Source organism: Hemiselmis andersenii, chromosome 1 (genome assembly GCF_000018645.1).
Source record: "Hemiselmis andersenii chromosome 1, complete sequence; nucleomorph".
NCBI lineage: Eukaryota > Cryptophyceae > Cryptomonadales > Hemiselmidaceae > Hemiselmis > Hemiselmis andersenii.
In genome coordinates, this window is record NC_009977.1 from 65,492 (window position 1) to 87,178 (window position 21,687).

General features: G+C 23.7%; 16 protein-coding genes and 1 pseudogene across 16 annotated transcripts; 9 read left to right on the forward strand and 8 right to left on the reverse strand.

Moving 5' to 3' along the window:
• Positions 1-58: 58 nt before the first annotated feature.
• Positions 59-1,084, forward strand: HAN_1g56 (hypothetical protein; the record flags this gene model as incomplete). The annotated part of the gene is made up of 1 exon (XM_001712174.1): positions 59-1,084. The coding sequence occupies one exon, from the start codon at positions 59-61 to the stop codon at positions 1,082-1,084; it is 1,026 nt and encodes a 341-aa protein (XP_001712226.1).
• A 102-nt stretch (positions 1,085-1,186) lies between these two features.
• Positions 1,187-1,801, reverse strand: HAN_1g57 (hypothetical protein; the record flags this gene model as incomplete). The annotated part of the gene is made up of 1 exon (XM_001712175.1): positions 1,187-1,801. One exon carries the CDS (start codon positions 1,799-1,801, stop codon positions 1,187-1,189), a length of 615 nt encoding a protein of 204 aa, XP_001712227.1.
• A 90-nt stretch (positions 1,802-1,891) lies between these two features.
• On the forward strand, positions 1,892-3,202 carry HAN_1g58 (hypothetical protein; the record flags this gene model as incomplete). The annotated part of the gene is made up of 1 exon (XM_001712176.1): positions 1,892-3,202. The coding sequence occupies one exon, from the start codon at positions 1,892-1,894 to the stop codon at positions 3,200-3,202; it is 1,311 nt and encodes a 436-aa protein (XP_001712228.1).
• Positions 3,203-3,361: 159 nt separating this feature from the next.
• On the forward strand, positions 3,362-3,946 carry HAN_1g59 (hypothetical protein; the record flags this gene model as incomplete). The annotated part of the gene is made up of 1 exon (XM_001712177.1): positions 3,362-3,946. One exon carries the CDS (start codon positions 3,362-3,364, stop codon positions 3,944-3,946), a length of 585 nt encoding a protein of 194 aa, XP_001712229.1.
• Positions 3,947-4,061: 115 nt separating this feature from the next.
• HAN_1g60 (hypothetical protein) lies at positions 4,062-4,466 on the forward strand (the record flags this gene model as incomplete). The annotated part of the gene is made up of 1 exon (XM_001712178.1): positions 4,062-4,466. One exon carries the CDS (start codon positions 4,062-4,064, stop codon positions 4,464-4,466), a length of 405 nt encoding a protein of 134 aa, XP_001712230.1.
• On the reverse strand, positions 4,463-5,170 carry HAN_1g61 (hypothetical protein; the record flags this gene model as incomplete). Its single annotated transcript, XM_001712179.1, has 1 exon — positions 4,463-5,170. One exon carries the CDS (start codon positions 5,168-5,170, stop codon positions 4,463-4,465), a length of 708 nt encoding a protein of 235 aa, XP_001712231.1.
• Positions 5,171-5,720: 550 nt separating this feature from the next.
• On the reverse strand, positions 5,721-6,083 carry HAN_1g62 (hypothetical protein; the record flags this gene model as incomplete). The annotated part of the gene is made up of 1 exon (XM_001712180.1): positions 5,721-6,083. One exon carries the CDS (start codon positions 6,081-6,083, stop codon positions 5,721-5,723), a length of 363 nt encoding a protein of 120 aa, XP_001712232.1.
• A 66-nt stretch (positions 6,084-6,149) lies between these two features.
• HAN_1g63 (rps11) lies at positions 6,150-6,611 on the reverse strand (the record flags this gene model as incomplete). The annotated part of the gene is made up of 1 exon (XM_001712181.1): positions 6,150-6,611. One exon carries the CDS (start codon positions 6,609-6,611, stop codon positions 6,150-6,152), a length of 462 nt encoding a protein of 153 aa, XP_001712233.1.
• A 161-nt stretch (positions 6,612-6,772) lies between these two features.
• On the forward strand, positions 6,773-7,309 carry HAN_1g64 (rpl18A; the record flags this gene model as incomplete). Its single annotated transcript, XM_001712182.1, has 1 exon — positions 6,773-7,309. One exon carries the CDS (start codon positions 6,773-6,775, stop codon positions 7,307-7,309), a length of 537 nt encoding a protein of 178 aa, XP_001712234.1.
• A 56-nt stretch (positions 7,310-7,365) lies between these two features.
• Positions 7,366-9,831, forward strand: HAN_1g65 (hypothetical protein; the record flags this gene model as incomplete). Its single annotated transcript, XM_001712183.1, has 1 exon — positions 7,366-9,831. The coding sequence occupies one exon, from the start codon at positions 7,366-7,368 to the stop codon at positions 9,829-9,831; it is 2,466 nt and encodes an 821-aa protein (XP_001712235.1).
• Positions 9,832-9,962: 131 nt separating this feature from the next.
• Positions 9,963-12,299, forward strand: HAN_1g66 (tbl3; the record flags this gene model as incomplete). The annotated part of the gene is made up of 1 exon (XM_001712184.1): positions 9,963-12,299. The coding sequence occupies one exon, from the start codon at positions 9,963-9,965 to the stop codon at positions 12,297-12,299; it is 2,337 nt and encodes a 778-aa protein (XP_001712236.1).
• Positions 12,300-12,358: 59 nt separating this feature from the next.
• Positions 12,359-13,624, reverse strand: HAN_1g67 (hypothetical protein; the record flags this gene model as incomplete). Its single annotated transcript, XM_001712185.1, has 1 exon — positions 12,359-13,624. The coding sequence occupies one exon, from the start codon at positions 13,622-13,624 to the stop codon at positions 12,359-12,361; it is 1,266 nt and encodes a 421-aa protein (XP_001712237.1).
• Positions 13,625-13,972: 348 nt separating this feature from the next.
• On the reverse strand, positions 13,973-14,608 carry HAN_1g68 (imp4; the record flags this gene model as incomplete). Its single annotated transcript, XM_001712186.1, has 1 exon — positions 13,973-14,608. One exon carries the CDS (start codon positions 14,606-14,608, stop codon positions 13,973-13,975), a length of 636 nt encoding a protein of 211 aa, XP_001712238.1.
• Positions 14,609-14,715: 107 nt separating this feature from the next.
• HAN_1g69 (hypothetical protein) lies at positions 14,716-15,018 on the forward strand (the record flags this gene model as incomplete). Its single annotated transcript, XM_001712187.1, has 1 exon — positions 14,716-15,018. One exon carries the CDS (start codon positions 14,716-14,718, stop codon positions 15,016-15,018), a length of 303 nt encoding a protein of 100 aa, XP_001712239.1.
• Positions 15,019-15,119: 101 nt separating this feature from the next.
• On the reverse strand, positions 15,120-17,072 carry HAN_1g70 (hsp70; the record flags this gene model as incomplete). The annotated part of the gene is made up of 1 exon (XM_001712188.1): positions 15,120-17,072. The coding sequence occupies one exon, from the start codon at positions 17,070-17,072 to the stop codon at positions 15,120-15,122; it is 1,953 nt and encodes a 650-aa protein (XP_001712240.1).
• A 47-nt stretch (positions 17,073-17,119) lies between these two features.
• Positions 17,120-17,657, reverse strand: HAN_1g71 (annotated as a pseudogene).
• A 37-nt stretch (positions 17,658-17,694) lies between these two features.
• HAN_1g72 (rpc1) lies at positions 17,695-21,666 on the forward strand (the record flags this gene model as incomplete). Its single annotated transcript, XM_001712189.1, has 1 exon — positions 17,695-21,666. The coding sequence occupies one exon, from the start codon at positions 17,695-17,697 to the stop codon at positions 21,664-21,666; it is 3,972 nt and encodes a 1,323-aa protein (XP_001712241.1).
• Positions 21,667-21,687: the final 21 nt, after the last annotated feature.

Sequence of the window (21,687 nt, forward strand, 5' to 3'; positions counted from 1 at the left end):
TTTAAAAAAAAAATGTTTCGGGAAATTTGTAATTAGATTTTATTAACCCATAAAAAAGATGATCCCCTTTTTTTTTTTTTTATGGTTAAAAGAAATTTTAACCAGAATTTTATCGAAAAATAAAATTTTAAACTTAAAAAAATCAAATTTTACAAAAAACGATTGTAGAAACATAATTTTTTTATTTTTTGAAAAATTTTTTTTTATTCGGGAAAAGAATTTTTTTATCCTACTCTTAACTTATTTAGAAAAAAAAATTTTAAAAATCAATTTTTATGACTTAAATTTTTTTTTTTTTTTTTGCAACAATAATTTACCAAAACGAGATCTTTTTTCTTTTCGATATGACTTGATTAGAACAAACCTTTACAAAAAAAAAAAAAAAAAATTTTTTTTTGAATCAATTTATAAAATAATAAATGGGTTGTTTATTTTAAAAACCAAAAAACTTACGACAATAAAAAATCCTTATTTTTTGAAAAAGGTTTTTTCGTATTTAATAAATATTTCAATACTTGAACCAAGACAGGAAAATTCCAAAATAAAGCTTTTTTTAAGTATCATAAAAAATTTTTTAAATTTTAAAAAATCAATCATTTTTGAGTTTTTTTGTTCTTTTATAAAAAGATACCAATGTTTAAATTATAGAATTTTTCAAAAAATTTTTCTCATAATTTTGAAATCCAAATCTTTTTTTTATTTTGAAAGAAAATTTTATTTCAGTCTTTCAATTAGTAAAAAACTTTTATTTAAAAAAAAAAATGGTAATATCAAAAACAAAATATTTATAAAAAAAATAAAACGGAATTTAAAAAAAAAATCTTCTTTACTAATTTTTTTAAAATTTTTAATTTTCAAATATTTTTTTTTTAATAAAAAATTTTTAAAAAGCTTCTCATTTGGGGAAAAAAACTTCAAGAAGATTAAATCAAAACTTATTTTGAAAAAATTTTTAAAAAATTCAAGCTTAAAATTCCATAGAAATTCTTTCTCTAAAAAATTAATTTTTAGAAAAGAAAAAAAAAAAAGAACGTATATTTATGAAATTTTTTTCTCTAATTTAATGGCATTAAACTTTAATTAAAAAAAAAAAACTAAATATTTTATTAATCTAAAAGACCTATATTATTGAAAATTAAATAATATTATCAAAACCATAATTTAATTATCAAACCTTTTTTTGCTTTTATTTAAAAAAATTAAAAAAACCTTCTTTTTTTTCTTCTGGTTCAGAGGAATTTACTGGAGTCAAAGTAATAGGATCTAGAATAACAGGTTCGCCGAATTTTTCTCGGGCATCAGTTCTTCTTTGAGAAGCATTTTCTTGAGCTTGGTTTTTTTGATCTTCGTTTTCTTCGGAACTTTCTAAAACTAGAGTAACGAAATCTCCTGCTCGGATTTTTATTGATTTCAAAACTCGGTCTAACCCAACTCCTCTTGTTGACCAGACTTCATCTCCAAATGTTGCCGAAACTGCGGTAACAATATCTCCGATTCTAATATCAAAATTAGATTTTGCAGCATTTCCGTTTGGATCAATTTTAGCAATGAAAACCATACCGTCCGAGCCTTCTTCGAGAATAATTCCAAGAGGTTTTTGAATAATGGCATATCGATCTTCGTTTGTTACACCTCTTTTTGCTCGATCATTTCCATTTAAGAAAATATTGTAATTGTATTGAGCATTTAAATTGGAAAAAAAATTTTTTCGAATATTATGAACCTTGAAAGGCTTTGTGTTTATTTTTTCTTTTTTAAAACTAGAAAAAGAAGATAACGACAATGAATGAAATCCTAACATTTATATATTAATTGGGAATATTTGAAAAGTTAAATTAAATTTAAAAAGAAATCCATAATTAGCAAAATTTTATTTTGATTTATTGGAATTATGTTTTTTTCTAAAAAAACAAAGAACCTAAGCATGTCGAATTTCTTTTTTTCTATGAAAATTAAATGGATTGATGTTGACAATTTTGCTATTTTTTTGGGTAGAATTATTTTTTTTTTTAGAATTCAAAGAAACAAGTATCAATTTCGAAAAAAATTTAGGGTGAAAAAAATTTTTTGTCACACAAGAATTTTAAATGCCGAAATATCTTTTAAAAAAAAAAAAAAAATTATAATTTCCAATTCTGATGGAGTCTTGCAAACAAAAACAAACAATTTTTTTAATAATTTTCAATTTTTTTTTTTAAATTTTGAATTAGAATATTTCAAAGAAGATTTTTTCCAAAATCAATTACTTTATGGAATTGGAAGAACAGCATTAAAAGATCAAAATCATAAACATTTGAAAAAAAATTTTTCTTTAGTTATAATTAATTTAGAGGAAGGAATCTTTTTCCAAGTTTATAAATTTAAAAATTATTGGTTTAATGAAAATCTTTTTTGTTTAGCTGAAAAACAAAAAACGATTTTTATTGCTCAAGAAAACCAACTTTTGTTTTTTTACTTTGATTATGAAGAAAAAAAAATTTTTAAAAGTACGATTTTTCATGATTTTGAGATTTGTTTTGTAAAATTTTCTGGCTATGTTCTGGTTTTCGCTGATAAAAACGGATACCTTTTTTTACTCGAAAGTTTTAATATCCAAAAAGCTCCAAAAAAAAATGGGAAAGCTTTATGGGAGCATAAACTTCTTTTAAAAAAAAAAAAATTAGCTTATTTCTCAACCTCGATTCGAACTGGAATTTTTAATAAAAACAAAATATTTGCTTTTCTTTTTTTTCGTTCCAAAAAATTCCTTATTTTTAAACTAAATTCAAAAAAAAAAAAGAAATTAAATCTAACTAAAAAGGGCGAAATTTTTGAAATTAAGAATTTTGATGGAAAAAACGAAATGTTATTTGTTACTGCCGACTTTTCTTTTTTTTTTTTAAAAAACAAAATAAAATGGAAATTTTTGTATTTTAGAAATCAAAAACCTTTAAATTTGATATCCCCCAAGTTTTTTTTAGAAAATAAAAAATTTTTCCAAATTCAAATCTTCCCGTTGGTTTTTTTTTCGAAAAAAATTTTTTGTATTTTTAGCACTGAAAATTTTTTTGAGATAATCAGTTTAAAAAAAGACGGATTTAGAAAAAATTCTCTAAATTCTTCCAAATTTTTATTTAAAAAAAAACCCTTTGAAAATTCAATAATCATATTAAAAAATTTCATTGGAAAGAAAATATTCGTCATAGATGGCTCTTTGATTTAACAAATTTACATAAAAAACTTATTTTCGAAAAAAAATTCTAAATTGGAAAAAAAAAATTTTAAAAATTTTTTCCCCAAAATCAAAAAATATGATAAAGAAATTAAAACCTGTATTGATTCAAAAGGAAAAAAACTATGTATTTTGTCCCCTAAAGGAGAAATGCAAATTTGGGATACGAAATCCTTTCCAAATTCAAACCAAAATTTTAAAAAAGTCCTTAATTTTACCAAAAAACAAACAAATTTATTCGGGTTTTCAAATGATGGAAACTTTTTAGGTATTATTATCGGAAAAATTTTAGGTATTTGGAAAATTTTCCCAAAATTTGGAAAACTTAAAGCTTTAAATCTTTGTTTTGATGAAGAAATTGTTGCGCTGAAGTTTTTTTCTTTTAAAAAAAGACAAAATTTTTTAATCTATTCAAAAAATGAATTTTCGATTTTTAATATTGATAAAAATTTATTGATAAATAAAATTAAACTAACAATAGTTCAACTTACTACGGAATCCTGGCTTGGAAAATTTGCAGGAATAATTAGATTTTTTTTCCCCAAAAATTTTCAAAAAAAACAATCAATTGTAGTTTTTAAAGAATTTTCTTTAATACCAATATTTTTAATAGATTCTAAAATTATTTCTACAAAAAATATTGTTTCTTTTTATTTTTCTTATAACAAGAAGAAGAAAAAATTCGGAAGTTTAGTAATTGATTCGCTATTAAAATTTCACAAAGTTTATTTTTAAAAAGAAAAAGTAGTTAAAATTTTTTAAAAAAAAATAATAACAACAAAAAAAATTTTTTCAATATAATAAAGAATTTAATTTTTTGTTTATGTTAAAAAAAAAAGTGATTCTATAAATGAAAGTTCTTTTATATTCATCCATAAGATTAGGAAGATTGCTCAAAATAATTACTGACTCAAAAGCAAAAAAGGATTCTATTTCTTTTTTTTTTAATAATAGGTTTTTCATTTGTCCTTTAGAATCTGGAAGTTTGAAATTATTTTTAAATTCGAAAAAATACTTTTGTTCTTTTGTTGGATTAAAAAAAAATTTGGGTATTTTTAAAAAATCAAAAACCTTTCTCGAAAAGAATTATTCTTTAAATTCATATATTTTTGTTTATGATTTTTTTATAGAGGCAAAAAAAAAAGAAAAAATTTTAACAGAAAAAAAAATAGTAAAAAGAAAAACTAAATTTCCAAAATCAATTGAAAAATCTTTGGTTTATCTATTAGATCGAAAAAGGAAAATCTTTTTTTAAATTAGTTTTTTTTTTTGTTTAATTTTTTTACAAAAGATTGGGCAAGTGGATGTAAAACCGTTATCCACACTGAAAAACATAACAACTGATTTACTTATTACTGCTATTTTTAAAGGGCTTGGTTTTAATCTAGTCAAAAGTTTGGAAAATAACCCAAGAAATCCTGGAGAAAAAGGTTTGGTAAAAATTAATAAAGAAAAAATCGTTTTTAAGATTTTATTTTTATTCCAACAGAAAAATTTTGGCCGAATAGAATGTTCATCAAATAAACGAAACCTTTGAACAAAAAACCCAGATTTTTTTAAAAAAAGAAAAACAAAAAAATACAAAAAAACATTTTTTGTTTTGATTTTTCCATAAAATAAATTTTTAAAAATTCTTTTCGCTTTTTTTTTTTTGAATTGAAAATCTAAAAAATTAAAAAAAAAAATTTCCTCAAAATGGAAAAAAAAATTGGTTTTAAAAGAAATTCCCAAACTTTCGAATCTTTTATTTTTCAATGGTAAAAAAAATAATTGCTTTTCTTCATCAAAAAAAAGAGGATAATTTTTTGCTTTAATTGAATTCAGGGAAAAATTTGTTTTATTTAAATTTTTAAAAAAATCAAGTTGATTGGAAACGTCTTTTTTTTTAAAGAAACATCCATTGGTTTTTTCTTTTTTTATTGTTGATTTTTCATTTGGCTGGATTTTTTTTAGTTTCATTAACAATTTTTTTTTTTTTAATTTTATCTAAATCTAATAACTATTTCTAACTGACACTTTTTTATTTATTTTAAAATTGTAAATATTTTAAAAGTAATGACCCAATAATTTAAAAATAAAATTCAAAAAATACTTAATCAGAATAAAATAAAAAACCTCAATTTTTTATTTTGATTTTGTTTGAATGTAAAAACAAAAAAAATTTTTATAAAAAGGAAGAAGAAGGTAAAATTGAAACTAAACCAAACCACAAAAAAAAATCTTTTTTTATAATAATTTCCAGGCATAATTAATTTTTTTAAATAAAAGAAATAAAAAAAAATAAATTTAAAAAAAAATTCAACAAGAAAACAATTCTTCCACAAACTAACCTAAAAAATGGTTTAGATTACATGTTTTTTTTTTGAAAGAATATTTATAAAAAAAAAAAACAAAACTTAATTCTAAAGAGACTACCTGTCTTTTATTAATTGGAACTATTTCATTATTTCATTCTTAAAAAAAAACTTTATTAATTTTAATTAAAAAGAAAAAAACAAAGACGAAAATGTTAAGTTTTTCCTAAAATTTTAATTAAATTTTTCCAACTTAAGCTTTTTTGATATTTCACTACTAATTTTTGGCTTTTATTAAAAGGAAAATTTTTAAATAAATTCAAACAAATCGAAGCCTTTTTCGCCTCTATTTTATCAAAATATTCAATCCAACCTAAAATAATTGTATTTTTTTGGAAATTCGATTTTTTTTGTTTTGAAAATGTGTGAACAAAGAATAGTTTATTTATTTTTCCAAACCTTTCGAAAATTTTTCTAAGTAAAAAAAAATTGACTTGATAATTTAAGTTTTTTATTAATAAAATTCCTTTTTTTAAACAGACGTTGTCATAGTTATTTTTTTTTTTCGAATTTTCCATTAAACAAAAAATAAAAATTTTAAAATATAATTATAAAATTTCGAATTTTTCAAATAAATTATTTTTTTATAAAATGGAATTATTTCTTTCCCAGGTTTTAAAAATGTTTTTATCAAGTCTCAAGACATTAAACCTTATTGTTTTCGAAATTGGTCTACATTGACCAATAGTAACAAAATCACCTTCCTGAATACGGAAACACGGAGAACAGTGGCATGGAATATTTTTATGACGTTTTTCAAATCTCTTATATTTTGCTATCCAATGTAAATAATCACGTCTGACGATTACGGTTCGATTCATTTTTGTGGAAACAACTCTTCCTCTAATAATCCTTCCTCTTATAGAAATATTTCCAGTAAAAGGACATTTTTTATCAAAAAAATTATTTTTTGTAGCTTCTATGGGAGTTTTTAATCCTAAACCAATATTACGAAAATTTTTTTTCTTTTTATTTTGGCTTTTAATGGTTTTTTGAAAAATCTCATTTTCTTTTGATGTGAATTTTTTATTCAACCTATTTTCCATTGTTATAAATAATAAAAGAAAAAGAAATTTAATTTTTTTCTATTAAAAAAAAACAAAAAGCCCTATATAAAAAATTTTATGTACATGATAATTATTTTAAGTGTAATTAAAAAGTCCCAAGAAAAAAAAAAATTTTAAATCAAAATTTTATTATTTTTTAGATGTGGCTTAAACAGTATTATGTGATTGGCAGACAATGGCCTAGTGAAAAAAAACCTGAACCTGAATTGTTTTTTATGAAAATTTTTTCTCCCAATGAATCAATAGCTAAATCTCGATTTTGGTATTTTTTAAGAAAAACTCAAAAAATTAAAAAAGTAAAAGGCGAAATTGTATCGGTAAAAAAAATAACAGAAAAAAAAAATAAAAATGTCAAGAATTTTGGAATTTGGTTACGTTATGATTCTAAATCTGGCACAATTAACATGTATAAAGAATATAGAGATGTTTTGGTTTGTGGAGCCGTTGAACAGATGTATATGGAAATGGCCGGAAGACATCGAGCAAAATGGAGCTCTATTATAATTCTTAGAATTGAACAATTAAGTACAAAAGAATGTATTCGTCAGGAAATAAAACAATTCCATAAAAATAGTTTGAAATTTCCAATTTCGCACTTTATTTTCCAACCTCCATGGGATACAAGTCTTTTTCCTTTTAAATCTTACAGACCCCAAACTTGTCTTAAAGAAAATTAAACTTTTTTTTTTTTAATTAATAAAATTTTTTCATAATATATATTAAGACTTCCATTATGGATGTAATGAATTTTTTCGAAACTAGACAATTTCCTTGGTTAGTTGTATATGAAAAAATTTTTTTTTGGTTGAATTTTTATTTTAAAAAAAAAAAATTCAGCCATTTTTACTCGTTTGAAAAAAAAAATGAAAAATCTTATTTCAAAATTTACGATAAAAAAAAACAAAGCGAAAAAAAACAACCAAATTCTGATTCTTTTTTTCTTATTTTAATTTTTACCTTTTGGGAAAATTTTTCAATTGAAAATTATTTCTGTTTTAATAAAATTAGTTTTGATAAAAAATTATTGAATATTCTTTTCTGTTTTTTAGAGTTTGAAATTTTCTTCAGATTAAGTATAAGAAGATTGTTTTTCAACTATAATAGGCTAATATTAAGAAAAAATTTTATATTTTTTCTTAAAGATTTGGATTTTTCATTTTCAAAAATTTTATTTCCGCGGTTTTTTTCATTTTTCTGGATCTTATTTTTTTCCTGGTTAAATTTTAAAAATTGCAAAGTTTTAAAATTTAAAAATGTAGAAAAATTTTTCAATTTTTTTCTGGTAAAATCTGGGATTTATTCTTTTATTAAAAAAATTCACTACCGGATAAATTATTTTAATTTTTTTTATTACCAGAAGAAAAAAAGTTTGCTTCTTCCGGAAAAAATTTTAGGTAGGAAAATAGAAAAGAATTATCATCGAGAAAAAGAAAAATTTCTTGAAATAAAATTAAATTTATTTCGAATAATTAGCAAATTAGGGGCTGAAATTCCAGAAAAATTTTTATTACCTAACAAAATTTCTTTTGAATTTATTTTTTTGTTTTTTCTAAAATTATCCGGAAAAATTAATTTTGAAATTTTTGATTTCGAAATAGAAAAGAAATTCTTTCTAAATTGGGATAAAAAAAATTTTTTTTTTCGATTTTTTTACTTTTTTGGCAATTGTTTCATGGAAAAAATCTCTTTTTTTTTATTTTTTTATAACCACCAAAAACTAAAAAAAAAACTTCAAAAAAATTTTTTTTTTTACTACCTTTCCCAAAATGGGGAGGGAAAGAACTTTAAAACAATTTTTCTGGAAAACTTAAGGAAAATTTTATTTTTTTCCATTAAATCATCAAACCTTATTTTTTTTTCTTTTTCAACAAATTTTTTTAACTTTAAGCTAACAAAAATATCTCAAAAAAAAATAAAAAAATTATTAATTCATGGTTTCTTTTTTTTCCTCGAAAAAATTTTTTTTATAGTTTTAATTCCGAGTTTTTTTTTTTTTATCTCTTTCAATACGTTTACAAATTTAATAAAAAGGTTGAGAGTAAGAAAATTTTTTTTAGAAATGGGGAATTACCTTTTTTATAAATTACTACAAAAACTATCAATAAATACGACAGTTTTTCTTCTTAAAGATAAATTAAAAATTCTAAAAGAATTTTACAATTTACAGTTTGATAAAATTTTCTTAGAAAAAATAAAGAATATTTTTTATGATCAGTTACACATTTTAATTTCAGATAATAGACAAAAATTTGTTTTAGAAAAAAAAAACGATATTTTAGAAGTAAATAATAATTTATTTCAAGAAAAAAAAAAATCTAAACTTAATAAAAAAAATGTAAATTACCAACTATTTTTACCCAATGGTTTTTTTTGTTTTTTAAAACTTGGAATTTTTCTAAAAACAAAAGAAAAACCTATTTCCGAAAAATTAAAAATAGAAATTTTTAAAGACACCCAGCTTTTTTCAAATTCTTTTTTAATTAAAATTGATGAAATAAAAAAAAAATTTTTTACGGAAAATTTAAGGAAAAATTTCCTACCTCTCTTTTTTTTCCGTACTTTGCGTATTTTTTCAAGGTTTGCGTTTTTAAAACTTAATAAATGGAAAAATTTACGGTGGTGTTATGATACTTCGAAATTTTTAATAAAAAGTTCCGGATTTTTTTGTAAAAAAAAAAAAAATTTTTTTTTTTATTTAAATTTTTTTGAAACTTGTATATTATTAGCTTTCAACCGGTTGTCGTTTATTGAATCGAAAAGTTTAATTTTCTTTGATAACTCCCTTGAATCTAATTCTTATTTTAACTGTTTTGGATTAGAAAAGCTAAGTATAGTTTATTTTTTACCTAAATATAAAACATGGGGCCAGGAATTTTTAATTTTGAATAAAAGTTTTAGACCAAAAAATAAACTTTGTCGGTCTTTTCTTTTTGAAGAATTTTCCTTAAAGAACGAGGAAACCTTTTCTGTCGAAGAACCAAGTGATGATAATATTTACTTAACCGAAGCCATGATTATGAAAAATATAAAAACCTTTGACATAAAAAAAACAGAAATTCTGTTAATTATTGTTCGAAAAAATATAAAAAGATTTTTAATGGATGTAAGAGGATTAAAAATTCAAATTCAAATTCTTTCGGAAAAAGGATTTATTTCTTTTTCCAGAAAAAAAAAAAACTTTAAATATATACCAGATTAATAAAAAAAATTAAATTCAGAAAAATTTTTTCAATCAAGAAAGTCAGTCCGCCCATAAAATCATCCTTTTTTTAAAAAAAGTTAATAATAATTTTTTTATTTTAAACATCTTCAATTAAAGGTTTTGCAAAGATGCCTAAAAATCCTCAAATTGGTTCTTCAAGCCAACATAAATCTACATTTAGAGTTTTTGCAGAATTTTTAACCGTTTCAGACAATAGAAACATTGTCAATTGCAAAAAAATTTCAAAATTCGAAAATTCTTTGTTTTTTGGCTCTATTTTCATGAACAAATTATTTATTTTTATAAAAATAAAAACGGAAATTATTTTATTTCAAATTTTAAAAATAAAGGAAGAATTGATTACTAAATTTTCCTTTTCGGAAAAAAAAAATAAAATTCTTTTTTGTACTTCGAAAAATAATTTACATTTATTTAGTAATACCGGAAAAAGAGCTTTTAATAATCCAAAAAAAAAACTAAAAAAATTCTTTAAATCATGGTCTATTTTCAACACAAAAAAAAAAAATGAAAGAATAATTTCAATTGGCTTTGATTTTTCCGAAAAATTTGTTTTAATATCCTATAAAAATGAAAAAATTCATATTTTAAATTTGAAAGGTGAAGAACAAAAGACCATTAAATGGAATACTTTTTTTGAGTTAAAAAAAGCCTTTTTAAAAGATTTAACATTTGGAAAACTTTATGGAATTTTAAATTCTAACCATTTTGTTTATTATGATTTGTTCAAAAAAAAATTTAGAAAAATTTTCCAATTTAAAATTTTTGAAAAATTTACTATTGTTAAAAAAAAAAATCAAATAGAAATTTTTTGCCTTTGTCATAAAATTAAAATCCAAAAAATATTTTTAGAATCGTTTGTTGAAACCTTTTTTTTCATAAGCGATATTAAATATTTTATTTTTAAAAAAGAAATAATATTTTTATGTGAAATCAATAATTTTAAAAAAAAAATTTGTGAATTTTATCCTGCTTCGAAAATATTTAAAACCGAAACCAAACTTACCAATCCAAAGATAAAAAAAAAAAATAGTTCAAATTTTATTTTTCTTTTTATGATAAAAAAAGAAGGGGGAAATTTTGAATTTTTTAAACCTTTAAGTGAAAAAGTTAATATATTTGTAAATTTCAATGTTTTTAGTTCGAAATTAAATAAAATTTTAGACGTAAAGTTTTTCGGAGGAGGGAATTTTTTTATTATCGCTTCAAACTCAAATTCCATAGAAATAAAAACAAGGAAAAATTTTATTCACAAAGGGTTTTTTCATTATAAAAAAACTTTAATTGGGGAAATAAAAACAAAAGGAAAAATATTAATAGCATTAAATAATAAAGGGCAAATTATTGTCTGGGATATAATTTTACAGGACCCGATTTTTTGTTTTCTTCCATTTCAAAGCAAGCTAGGTGTTTTTTCTTTTTTAAAATTAGATAAATCAAATGGTTTTTTAATTACCGGAGAAAAAAACGGAATAATTAAAAAATGGCAAATTCAATTCCAAGTCCCAATAAAAACTAATTTACTTTTATCTAATTTTTCCAATAAAATTCGGATAAATTCTATAGCAATTTCTGCTAATGGAAAAATAATTGCAATATCATTGATTAATAAAAAAGTTTTCTTATGGAAATGTACTCAAGACTCTTATTTTTTTTATTTTGGCGTATTTAATCGATGCGTTTGGGCTCTCGATTTCTCCCCCATTGACAAAACAATCGTAAGTGGAGGAGGAGACGGTAGTGTAAATGTTTATTGTATCTCAACAGGGCATCTTTTAAAAAAAACAGAAGGCCATTTTTATCCGGTAATTTGTTGTAAATTTGGCTTCGATGGATTGTTGATATTCAGTAGCTCTTCGGATGGAAAAATTAAAATATGGCGAACTGATACGGCAATATGCGTAAACACACTCTCTAATCATTATGATTCAATCTGGAATTTTGATGTTTCTAAAAATTCTACAATGTTGATTTCGGGATGTTTAGAAGGTAAAATTGTAATTTTAAAAGATTTTGGTTTGGAAATTTCAATTTTTAAAAAAAAAAATTTAAATTCATTTGTAGTCCTTCAAAAATTTTTTCAGAAAGATTCTTTATACAAAATTTCTTTAAAAATGATTCAAAAATTAATATCCATGTACGATCCCGTATTGCTTTACGACTTTTTGATTTTTATTTATGATAATTTTAAGGAAACATTTTTAAAAATTTTTTTGGTTTTATTCCAAAAAGTAACGTATTTTGAAAAAATTTTTTTTTTCCGTTCATTAATTTTATGGATTACACAGAAATCCAATTTTATGTTTTTACAATTTTTAATAGAAAAAATTTTTTCTTCTTCTTTTTCATTCATTTTTCTCGAAAGAAATTCGATTTTATTTGAATATTTATTTTTTTATGTAAAAAAATATTTTTTTAAAATTAAAAATTTAATAATTAATATTTAAAAAAAAAACAAATTGTTTTAAAAAAAATTCCAAAAACACACAAGTTTTTTCAGGCTTTGTTAAAAATTAAGAAAAAAAGTTCTGAGTTCTTTTTGGTTTTTTTTTTCCAAATATAAAATTTTTGCCATTTGAAACAACAATTTCCATGAAAATTTATTCATTATTTTTCCAAAAATAAAACTCAAACCATTTATTTTATTTTTTGATTTTGAGTAAAAAAATTCAACCATTAATTTAATTAAACCAAAATTCGCATTTTTTCCCTCAAAAAAAATAAAATTTTGAATTATTGTATTTTGATCTTTTTTTAAGGTAATAATTAAGGTCTTTAAGTATATTTTTCTTCCTAAATCTATAAATTTGAAATTTCCTAAAATTTTAAAAATCCTTAATTTTTCTTTGTAAAAAAATTTATCTTTTAAAATTTCAAAAAAGATTTTCTCTATTTTATTTGGAAATTTTTTAAAAAGCCGTGCCGGCGAAATACCACTAATAACCTTTTTTTTTTGATTAGATATAAAAAAAGATAAATTCAAAAAACCTCCTTTTGTTAATTCCAAAAAAAACAACCCTTTTTTTAATTTAGGATAAGTATACATAAGCCATTTTTTTTTTATCAGAAACTCTATATGTTTATTTATTTTCTTTTTTCTCTCAAAAAAAGATTTTTGAAAAAGTAAACGAATCCACAAAATAAAAGAAATTGATTTGGTGTATATAAAATGTTTAATAAAAATAAAAAAAAAATTACTTGTGGTTTTTTCGGTAATAAGCTCTTTTTTTGGGAAATTTGAAAAAAAAATTTTCTCCTGTTTCAAGTAAAAAAAAAAATTAAATTTTATGACGAATATTATTTTTTTGGCCCAAAAAATTTTCCAAAAAAAGAAAATTTTAAGGATGTTGAAAAAAAATTTAAAAGAAGCTTCTGGAAAGGACTTGATCTTTGTGTTGGTTTCTTTATGTGTTTTTGAAATTTTTAAAAATTTCCTATTCGTATTTAAACAATTTTTTTTTTTTAAATATCTTTCAAAAGTTTTTAAAAAAAAAATGGTTGAATTATTTTTTAAAAAAATTTCATCAAAATTAACCTTAAAACGAGTGTCTTTTTGAGTATTCCCAAAAATTATCGAACCTAAAAAAAAATTTTTAATCTCAATTAAGAAATTAATGTTGATAAAATAAAAAAATTTAAAAAATATCATTCTTAGTTTTTTCTTAGAAAGGAAAGCCGGTTTTCTTTTTAATTGTTTTAAGGTTAAACTTTTCAACAGTTTTTTTTTAGATATCTGAATTTGGTTTATAAATTTTTTATAATTGGTTTTCATTCAAAATTTTTTCCGTCTTCTTTTCAAATTATTTTTTTCAATAAATCCGCCAATTTAGATTTTCTGATTAGCTTAAAAAAGAAAGTTAATTTTTTATTTTTTTTTTTTCCAAAAACCTATTATAAATTTTATAATAAAAAATGTGGAGCTTTTTTTTTGAAAAAAAACCCCAAAAGGTTTAATAAATTGTAAGTTATTCAAACCAATTTTATTTATTTATTTCAAGAATATTTTTTTTTGGTTTTCAAAAAAAAATAATTATATATAGGTTACTTTTTACGACAACAGAAAAGTTTTAAAAATCCAAAAAAAAAATTTTTTTTTTAATTTCGTTTCTTAAAATTTTTTTTATAAAAAAGACCTTTTTCCATTTGATTTAATAAAGGAAGTAAAATTCCATTCAATTTTTTGATTTTTTTCCCCAAAATTTCCCAAACTAATTTTGAAAGGAAACATATCAAAGCTAGGACCAAGCTCGTGTAAAAGGGAAGCTTTTTTTTTTATTCTTTTTTTTTGATATAAAAAATGACGAAATAAAATTTGGTTATTCTTTCCTATAAATGAAATTATTCGTTTAGATTTAAAACTTGGAAAAGAAAAAAGAGAAGAAAAAATTCCACAGAGGCGTTTTCCAATTTGGGAATTTAAATTGTCTATTAAAATATGGGGCGGTAAATTATTGTTTCTTTTTTTCCATTTTTTCGGGCAAAAAACTACTTTTTTGATAGTAAAATAAGCACTTGGACCTTTTGGTAAATGCGATATTACCAAAGCATCAGGAACACCCCTGTGTTCGTGTATCAGAATTATATCTGTTCCACCTTTAGAAATACAGATTTCAATTAAATTTGATAGAAATTTTCTACCTCGACATAATTTATAAGAGTTGGAAAAAATATTTTCTAAATCTTTTGTAAATTTAATTAAAATTGAAGAAGGTAAACGAGAAGTGGTTATAAAAATTTTAGGATTTATAACTTCCATTTATTAGTAATTTTTTTTTATCACACTTTAAAAAAAAATTTCAAAAAAAAGTTGTCCCATACCAAAAAAATCTACTGAAAAAAAAAAATTTTTTTTTTAAAAAAACTATGGAATCTCAGAATATATATAATAATATAATAAAGTATTTAGAAATGTTATTTATTCAGCTCGAAATTAAAACCTCCAAACAACTAAAAAGACTTGTTTCCCAATATTGTATGGAATATTTAGAAAATATCTTCTTTTTATTGGGTATTTTTTGTGAAAAAATTTCAAAAACTACTTTATCAGAAGAGGATTTTTTATTTATTATAGAAAAATTACAATTAAAAAGGTATAAAGGAGAAATTTGCGAAGAAAAAAAACGAACTCAAACCGAAAATTTTTGTTTCGAAAAATTCTACTCCTGAAAAACCAAAATTAGTTTTTTTTTTTATTAAAATCTAAAAAAATCTATAATAACATATTTATAAAGAATAATTTTTACCAAAAAAAACAATTATTTTCTAATTTAATCAACTTCTTCAATTTTAGGTCCAGTAGCGGTTTCATCAATGTTTTCATCTCCTGGAGAAGGAAAATTATCCCCAGTTGGGGAATTGCCTTGTTGATAAATTTTTGATATTATTGGATTGGCAATTTCTTTCAGTTCATTTTCTTTTTTTTCATAATCTTCCTTTTCTAGACTTTCATCATTTTCTATCGCAGAAATTATTTCATTTGTTTTTTCTTCGATAATTTTCTTTTCATCTTCAGAAATTTTGTCTTTGATTTTTTCATCTTTTATGGTATTTCGAATGTTGTAAGCATAATTTTCAAGACTATTTTTGGCTTCGATTTTTTGTCGGGTTTTTTCATCTTCATGTTTGTATTTTTCAGCTTCTTCAACCATTCTTTCGATATCTTCTTTGCTCAAGCGTCCTTTATCATTAGTAATGGTAATTTTGCTAGATTTTCCGGTTGATTTATCACAAGCAGAGACATTTAAGATACCATTTGCGTCAATATCAAAGGTGACTTCAATTTGGGGAACACCTCTTGGTGCGGGAGGAATACCAGTAAGTTCAAATTTTCCTAAAATGTTATTATCTTTTGTTCTTGATCTTTCACCTTCGAAAACTTGAATTAATACTCCAGGTTGGTTGTCCGCATAAGTGGAAAAAACTTGTGTTTTTTTGGTTGGAATTGTGGTGTTTCGTTTTATTAAAACCGTCATTACTCCCCCTGCAGTTTCTAATCCTAAAGAAAGAGGTGCAACATCCAAAAGGAGTAAATCTTGCATTTTATCAGAAGTATCGCCGGATAAGATTGCAGCTTGAACTGCAGCTCCATAAGCGACGGCTTCATCAGGATTAATATTTTTACAAAGTTCTTTTCCGTTGAAATAATCAACTAAAAGTTGTTGAACTTTTGGAATTCTTGTAGAACCACCAACTAAAACAACATCGTCAATTTCGGATTTAGAAATTTTAGAATCTCTTAAAACTTTTTCCACAGGATCAAGAGTTCCTCTGAATAAATCCATACATAATTCTTCAAATTTGGCACGAGTAATACTTGAGTAAAAATCAATACCGTCAACTAAAGAGTCGATTTCAACAGTAGTTTGAGTTGTAGAGGAAAGAGTTCTTTTAGCTCTTTCACATGCAGTTCTTAAACGTCTTAAAGATCTTGCACTAGCGGTTACTTCTTTTTTAAATTTTCTTTTGAATTCCGAAACAAAAAAGTTAACTAGCCTGCTATCGAAGTCTTCCCCTCCCAAATGGGTATCACCTGCAGTTGCTTTTACTTCGAAAATCCCTTCTTCGATTGTAAGCAAAGAAACATCAAATGTGCCACCTCCAAGATCAAAAATAAGTACATTTCTTTCTGCTTTGGAACCTGCTGTTTTTTTATCCAAGCCATATGCAATTGCAGCGGCAGTAGGTTCATTTATAATTCTAAGGATATTTAACCCGCTTATGGCTCCAGCGTCTTTAGTCGCTTGTCTTTGAGAGTCGTTGAAATATGCTGGAACTGTAACAACCGCATTTTTTACGTCTTTTCCAAGAAAAGACTCCGCAATTTCTTTCATTTTTCCGAGCACCATTGCCGAAATTTCTTCAGGAGAAAAAACCTTTGTTTCATTTTTGAATTTTACTTCAACAGCAGGTTTGTCCCCATCTTTACACATAACTTTGAAAGGAAAATGCTTAATATCATCTTGTACTGCGGAATCTTGAAAACGTCTACCAATCAGTCGTTTTGCATCAAAAACAGTATTATGAGGATTCATAGCAACTTGGTTTTTAGCTGAATCACCTATTAATCTTTCTGTTTCAGTAAAAGCTACATAAGAAGGAGTAGTGCGATTTCCTTGATCATTTGCAATAATTTCTACTCTATCATGTTGCCAGATCCCAACACAAGAATAGGTTGTCCCTAAATCAATACCTACAGATGTTCCACTTACTTTATCTGCCATTCTTTTTATTATAAATAGAATATTCCAGAAGAAGCTGTTTTATTTTTTTAAATATTTCTGATATAAAGTCCTGTATCTCCTTGGTTTATAATTAAAATGTCTTTTTTTTTTGTTTTTTCTATAAACAAAGAATTTTTTATACTTTCTCCGAATCCTAAAGGAATATTTTTTTTATTTAATATCAAAAAACAATTATTTTTTGAAAATTTTTTCGAAATTTTTATTAAATTTTCTTTTGAAAGATGTTCCCCCTGAAGAAAAACTTTTTCTCCATGTTCATTTATTATCACTGATAATAAATTTTTATTTTTCAAAAGTAAATTTACAAAAGAAATTAAAAATTTAAATTTTTTGATTTTTGTAAATCTTCCGATGCAAATTCCTAATGAGCCCGTTTTCTTTTTTGAAAAATTTGTTGCTCTTACATAAAGAGAGAAAGAACAAAAAAAAATTCTTTTTTTTTTGTAATCTAAAAACCTTAAAAAAACCAAGGTTGGCTTTCAAAAAGTTCAAAATTTTTTGGCCTTGAAATTTTATTAATTTGGATAGAAATAATCTTCCTTCTTCAAATTTTAGTTCCCGCATCAAAAAAAGGCACCTTCGGTCCCTACTATCTTTAGTTATGGAATCTTATAGAAAAAACTTTTCCAACCAGTTAACCGGTTTGGAATTTTCAAACGCTTCTTTTTTTAAAAATTTAAGTATTTCTCAAATTCAAATTACAAACAAATTTTTATATTCAAATTTTTCTTCACAACCCTGTCAAGGAGGTCTTTTAGATTCCACCCTGGGTGCAAATAAAAAAAATATCTGCAAAAGTTGCAAAAAAAACCAAAGTTATTGTTCTGGTCATTTTGGCTATATTAAATTATTTCTTCCAGTTTTGAATATTGGTTACCTAAAAGCAATCCAACTTATCCTTTCAATGATATGTAAAAGTTGTTCCCGTGTCCTTGTTCACCCTGGGAAAAGACGAAATTACTTTTTTAAGGTTATTAGAAAAATCAAGAAAAAAGGAGAAGGACAGAAATTAGATTATTTATCCGAAATTTCGCAAGAATGTCGGCAAATTGACTATTGCCCCTTTTGTTGGTCTAAAAACGGCTCCATTAGAAAATTTGGGACATTGGGTTTTGTTCATGATTTTAAATTTCAAAAAAATAAAAAGAATTTTCAAAATTTTAATTGTAGCGCTTCACTGGTATTTACCGAAAAAATTTTAGATCCTCTTGGCATATTTAAAATATTTCAAAAAATTTCTCGAGAGGATTGGGAGTTGCTCGATTTTGACTCAATTGAGACTCATCCTACACATTTAATTCTTTATTATTTGCCAGTTCCTCCTTTGGGGGTCAGGCCTACAGTATTTATTAGCGAAACTATGACAAACGAAGATGATTTAACCATGAAATTGACTGAAATACAATTTTTAAATATTCAACTAAAAATAAATTTCCAAACGGGCATTCCTTTTTTAGCCATAAAAGATACCTGGAGTATTTTACAAATAGAATGTGGAAAATATTTAAATTCAGAAGCTTTTAACTTGGAATCGGGTAAACAAAAATTTAAAAGCCTTTTCAATCGTTTAAAAGGGAAAAATGGCCGCTTTAGGGGAAATTTAAGTGGGAAGCGTGTTAATTTTTCAGGACGAACAGTCATATCTCCTGATCCTAATCTTCCTTTGAATTTCTTGGGATTACCTATTATTTTAGCAACCAAACTAACTTTCCCAGAAAGGGTGAATAAATTTAATATCGAACGTCTTCAAAGAACAGTTTTGCGCGGGGCTACTAGATTTCCTGGAGCTAATTTTTTAATTGATCTTAAAAATAATAAAAAACATATTGAAAATTTATCCAAAAAGAAAGAACATTTGGAAATAAAAAGTGGTTATAAAATCGAAAGGCATTTAAAAAATAATGATATTATTCTTTTTAACAGACAACCTTCACTCCATAGAATCTCAATTATGGCTCATAGAACCAAAATAATTTCTGGAAAAACATTAAAAATAAACGAATGTATTTGTAAACCTTATAATGCTGATTTTGATGGAGATGAAATGAATATTCATATTCCTCAAACTCAGAAAGCTAGGGCCGAAAGTATTTCCCTACTTAATCTAGTTAAGAATATCAATTCTCCGGGTACGGGGGAATCTATGATCGCTGCTACACAAGATTTTTTGTCAGCGTCTTTTGTTTTGACTTCAAAAAACCAATTTTTTTCCCATGACCAAATTGGTAAAATTTTACATCTTCTAGAATTAGGAAACATCGAAAAAGAAAATTTTATTCCTGCCCTTTTAAAACCTTTTCAAATGTGGACTGGAAAACAAATTTTTTCTCTTATTGTTTTTTCAAAAAAAAAAAAAGATAAAAATAAAAAAAAAAATTTTCAAGGGAGCATTTTTCATTTGATGGAAAAAAATTATTCACTTGGGAAAAAACAATGTTCGCCTTTTTTATGTCCTTTTGATGGGTGGATTTTATTTAAAAATAGAAATTTACTTGCTGGACAGCTGGGAAAATCTTCCCTTGGATTTGGAAATAAATTTTCCATTTTTAGTTCCTTCTCAATTTTCAATTCAAATAATTTTATTTTAAATTGTCTTTTAAAAATAAGCAAAATGACTTCTTCATGGTTTTCGGATTTCGGATTCTCTTTCGGAATCGAATCCATAACACCCGATAAAAATCAATTAAAAAAAAAAAATATTTTGGTTCGAAATTGTTATAATTTATGTAACTCATTTATTAAACAAAATTCTAAACAAAAAAAGAAAAAAGAAAAACAATCAGAATCTTCCATCCAAAAAATTTTTTGCTTTTTAAGGGAAGATTTTGGAAAATCTTTGTTTGTTTTTAATAAATTTTCCGAAAATAGTGGAAAAATAATGACTTCGGCTGGTTCCAAAGGATCAAAAAATAATTTATCTCAAATGTCCCTATGTTTAGGTCAACAATCAATCGGTGGAGAAAGAATTAAAAAAGGATTTTTAAAAAGAATTTTGCCTCATTTTTATTATTCTAAAATGGGTTGTAATCCTTCTCAAAACGGGTTTATACAAAGAAGTTTCCTTCAAGGATTAAATTCTGTAGATTTTTTTTTTCATTCGATTGCAGGGCGAGAGGGCCTGGTAGATACTGCAATTAAAACGGCTGAAACTGGATATTTGCAGAGAAGATTAATGAAAACGCTTGAAGATGTAGTTATTTTTTATGATTATTCGGCTAGAACTTCGGATGGTCGTTTGATTCAGCCGAAATTTGGGTTGGATTGTATCAATCCCGGAAAAGTTTCAATTTTGTTCGGATTAAACAATTCATATCGAAAAGTTGAAAATTTTCACTTTTGGAAAAAAAATAATTTAAATTTTTCGGAGAGGGAAACTTTTTTACGATCATTTTCATTTGGCGATATGGACAGTATTCCCTTTTTTTTTAAAATTAGAGATTTGGCATATGGACTTCTTAATTTCAAAAATCAAAAAAAAAAAATATTTTTTTTTGATATTGAAAAAAACATGAAAAAAATTTTAGAAAATTGTAGCAAGTTAAAAATGGAACCGGGAAGTTCGGTTGGAGCGTTGGCTGCACAAAGTATTGGAGAGCCTGGTACTCAAATGACTCTTCAGACTTTTCATCATGCAGGTATTTCCGATTTGAATATTACACAAGGAGTCCCCAGGATAAATGAAATTATGAATGCTTCCAAAAAAATTCTTTCTCCTATTGTTAGTTTTAAATTTTTTAATTTAGGAAAGAAAAATTTTTTTCAATGTAAACTTCAAATTGAAAAAATTTATTTCGGGGAAATTTGCAGCAAATTTGATATAATAATAGATTCAGAATTAATATTTATTGATATTTTTTTCAAAAAAAATTTTCTTAAAAAATTGGGTTTAAATTTAAATTTTAAAAAAATTGTTCAGAAAATTGGTGGAATTAATAGTTTTTGGAATAAATCTCGTTTTTTTTATCAAAAATCCCGTTATTTTATGAGGATTTTTCCAAGTAAACCTACTGAAAAAAAAACTTTCTCTTACATTGAACTTTTGAAAATTATATATTCTTGTAAAAAAGATTTTTCACAAATTGAAATTTGCGGATTTTCCGATTCAAAAAATATTTCTTTTTATCAAAAATTTCAAATATCCTCTGTTTTTTGTTTAAATTCTAAATTATTGGACGCTTTTGACCTTTTGTTTGTTAATTTACAATCCATTTATTCTAATCATATTTTAATGATTTTAGAAACTTTCGGTATAGAGGCATCCCGAAAGGCAATAATAATTGAAATTCAAAAAATATTTCAACTTCACAATATTTCTATTAATAAGAAGCATTTTTTCCTTTTAGCTGAAATCATGACGTTTCAGGGAAAGATTTTAGGAATTACTCGTTATGGAATTTCAAAAATGAAAGAAAATATATTAGTTTTAGCAAGTTTTGAAAAAACTATTGAAACTCTTTTTAATGCGGCCTTAAAAACCTCAAAGGACAAAATTTTGGGGGTTTCTGAAAGCATTATTTTGGGAAGGAAACCTCCAAATGGAACAGGGTTAGTTACTCTAATTTCACGGAAATAAAAAAAAAGCCTTTTTGGCTAT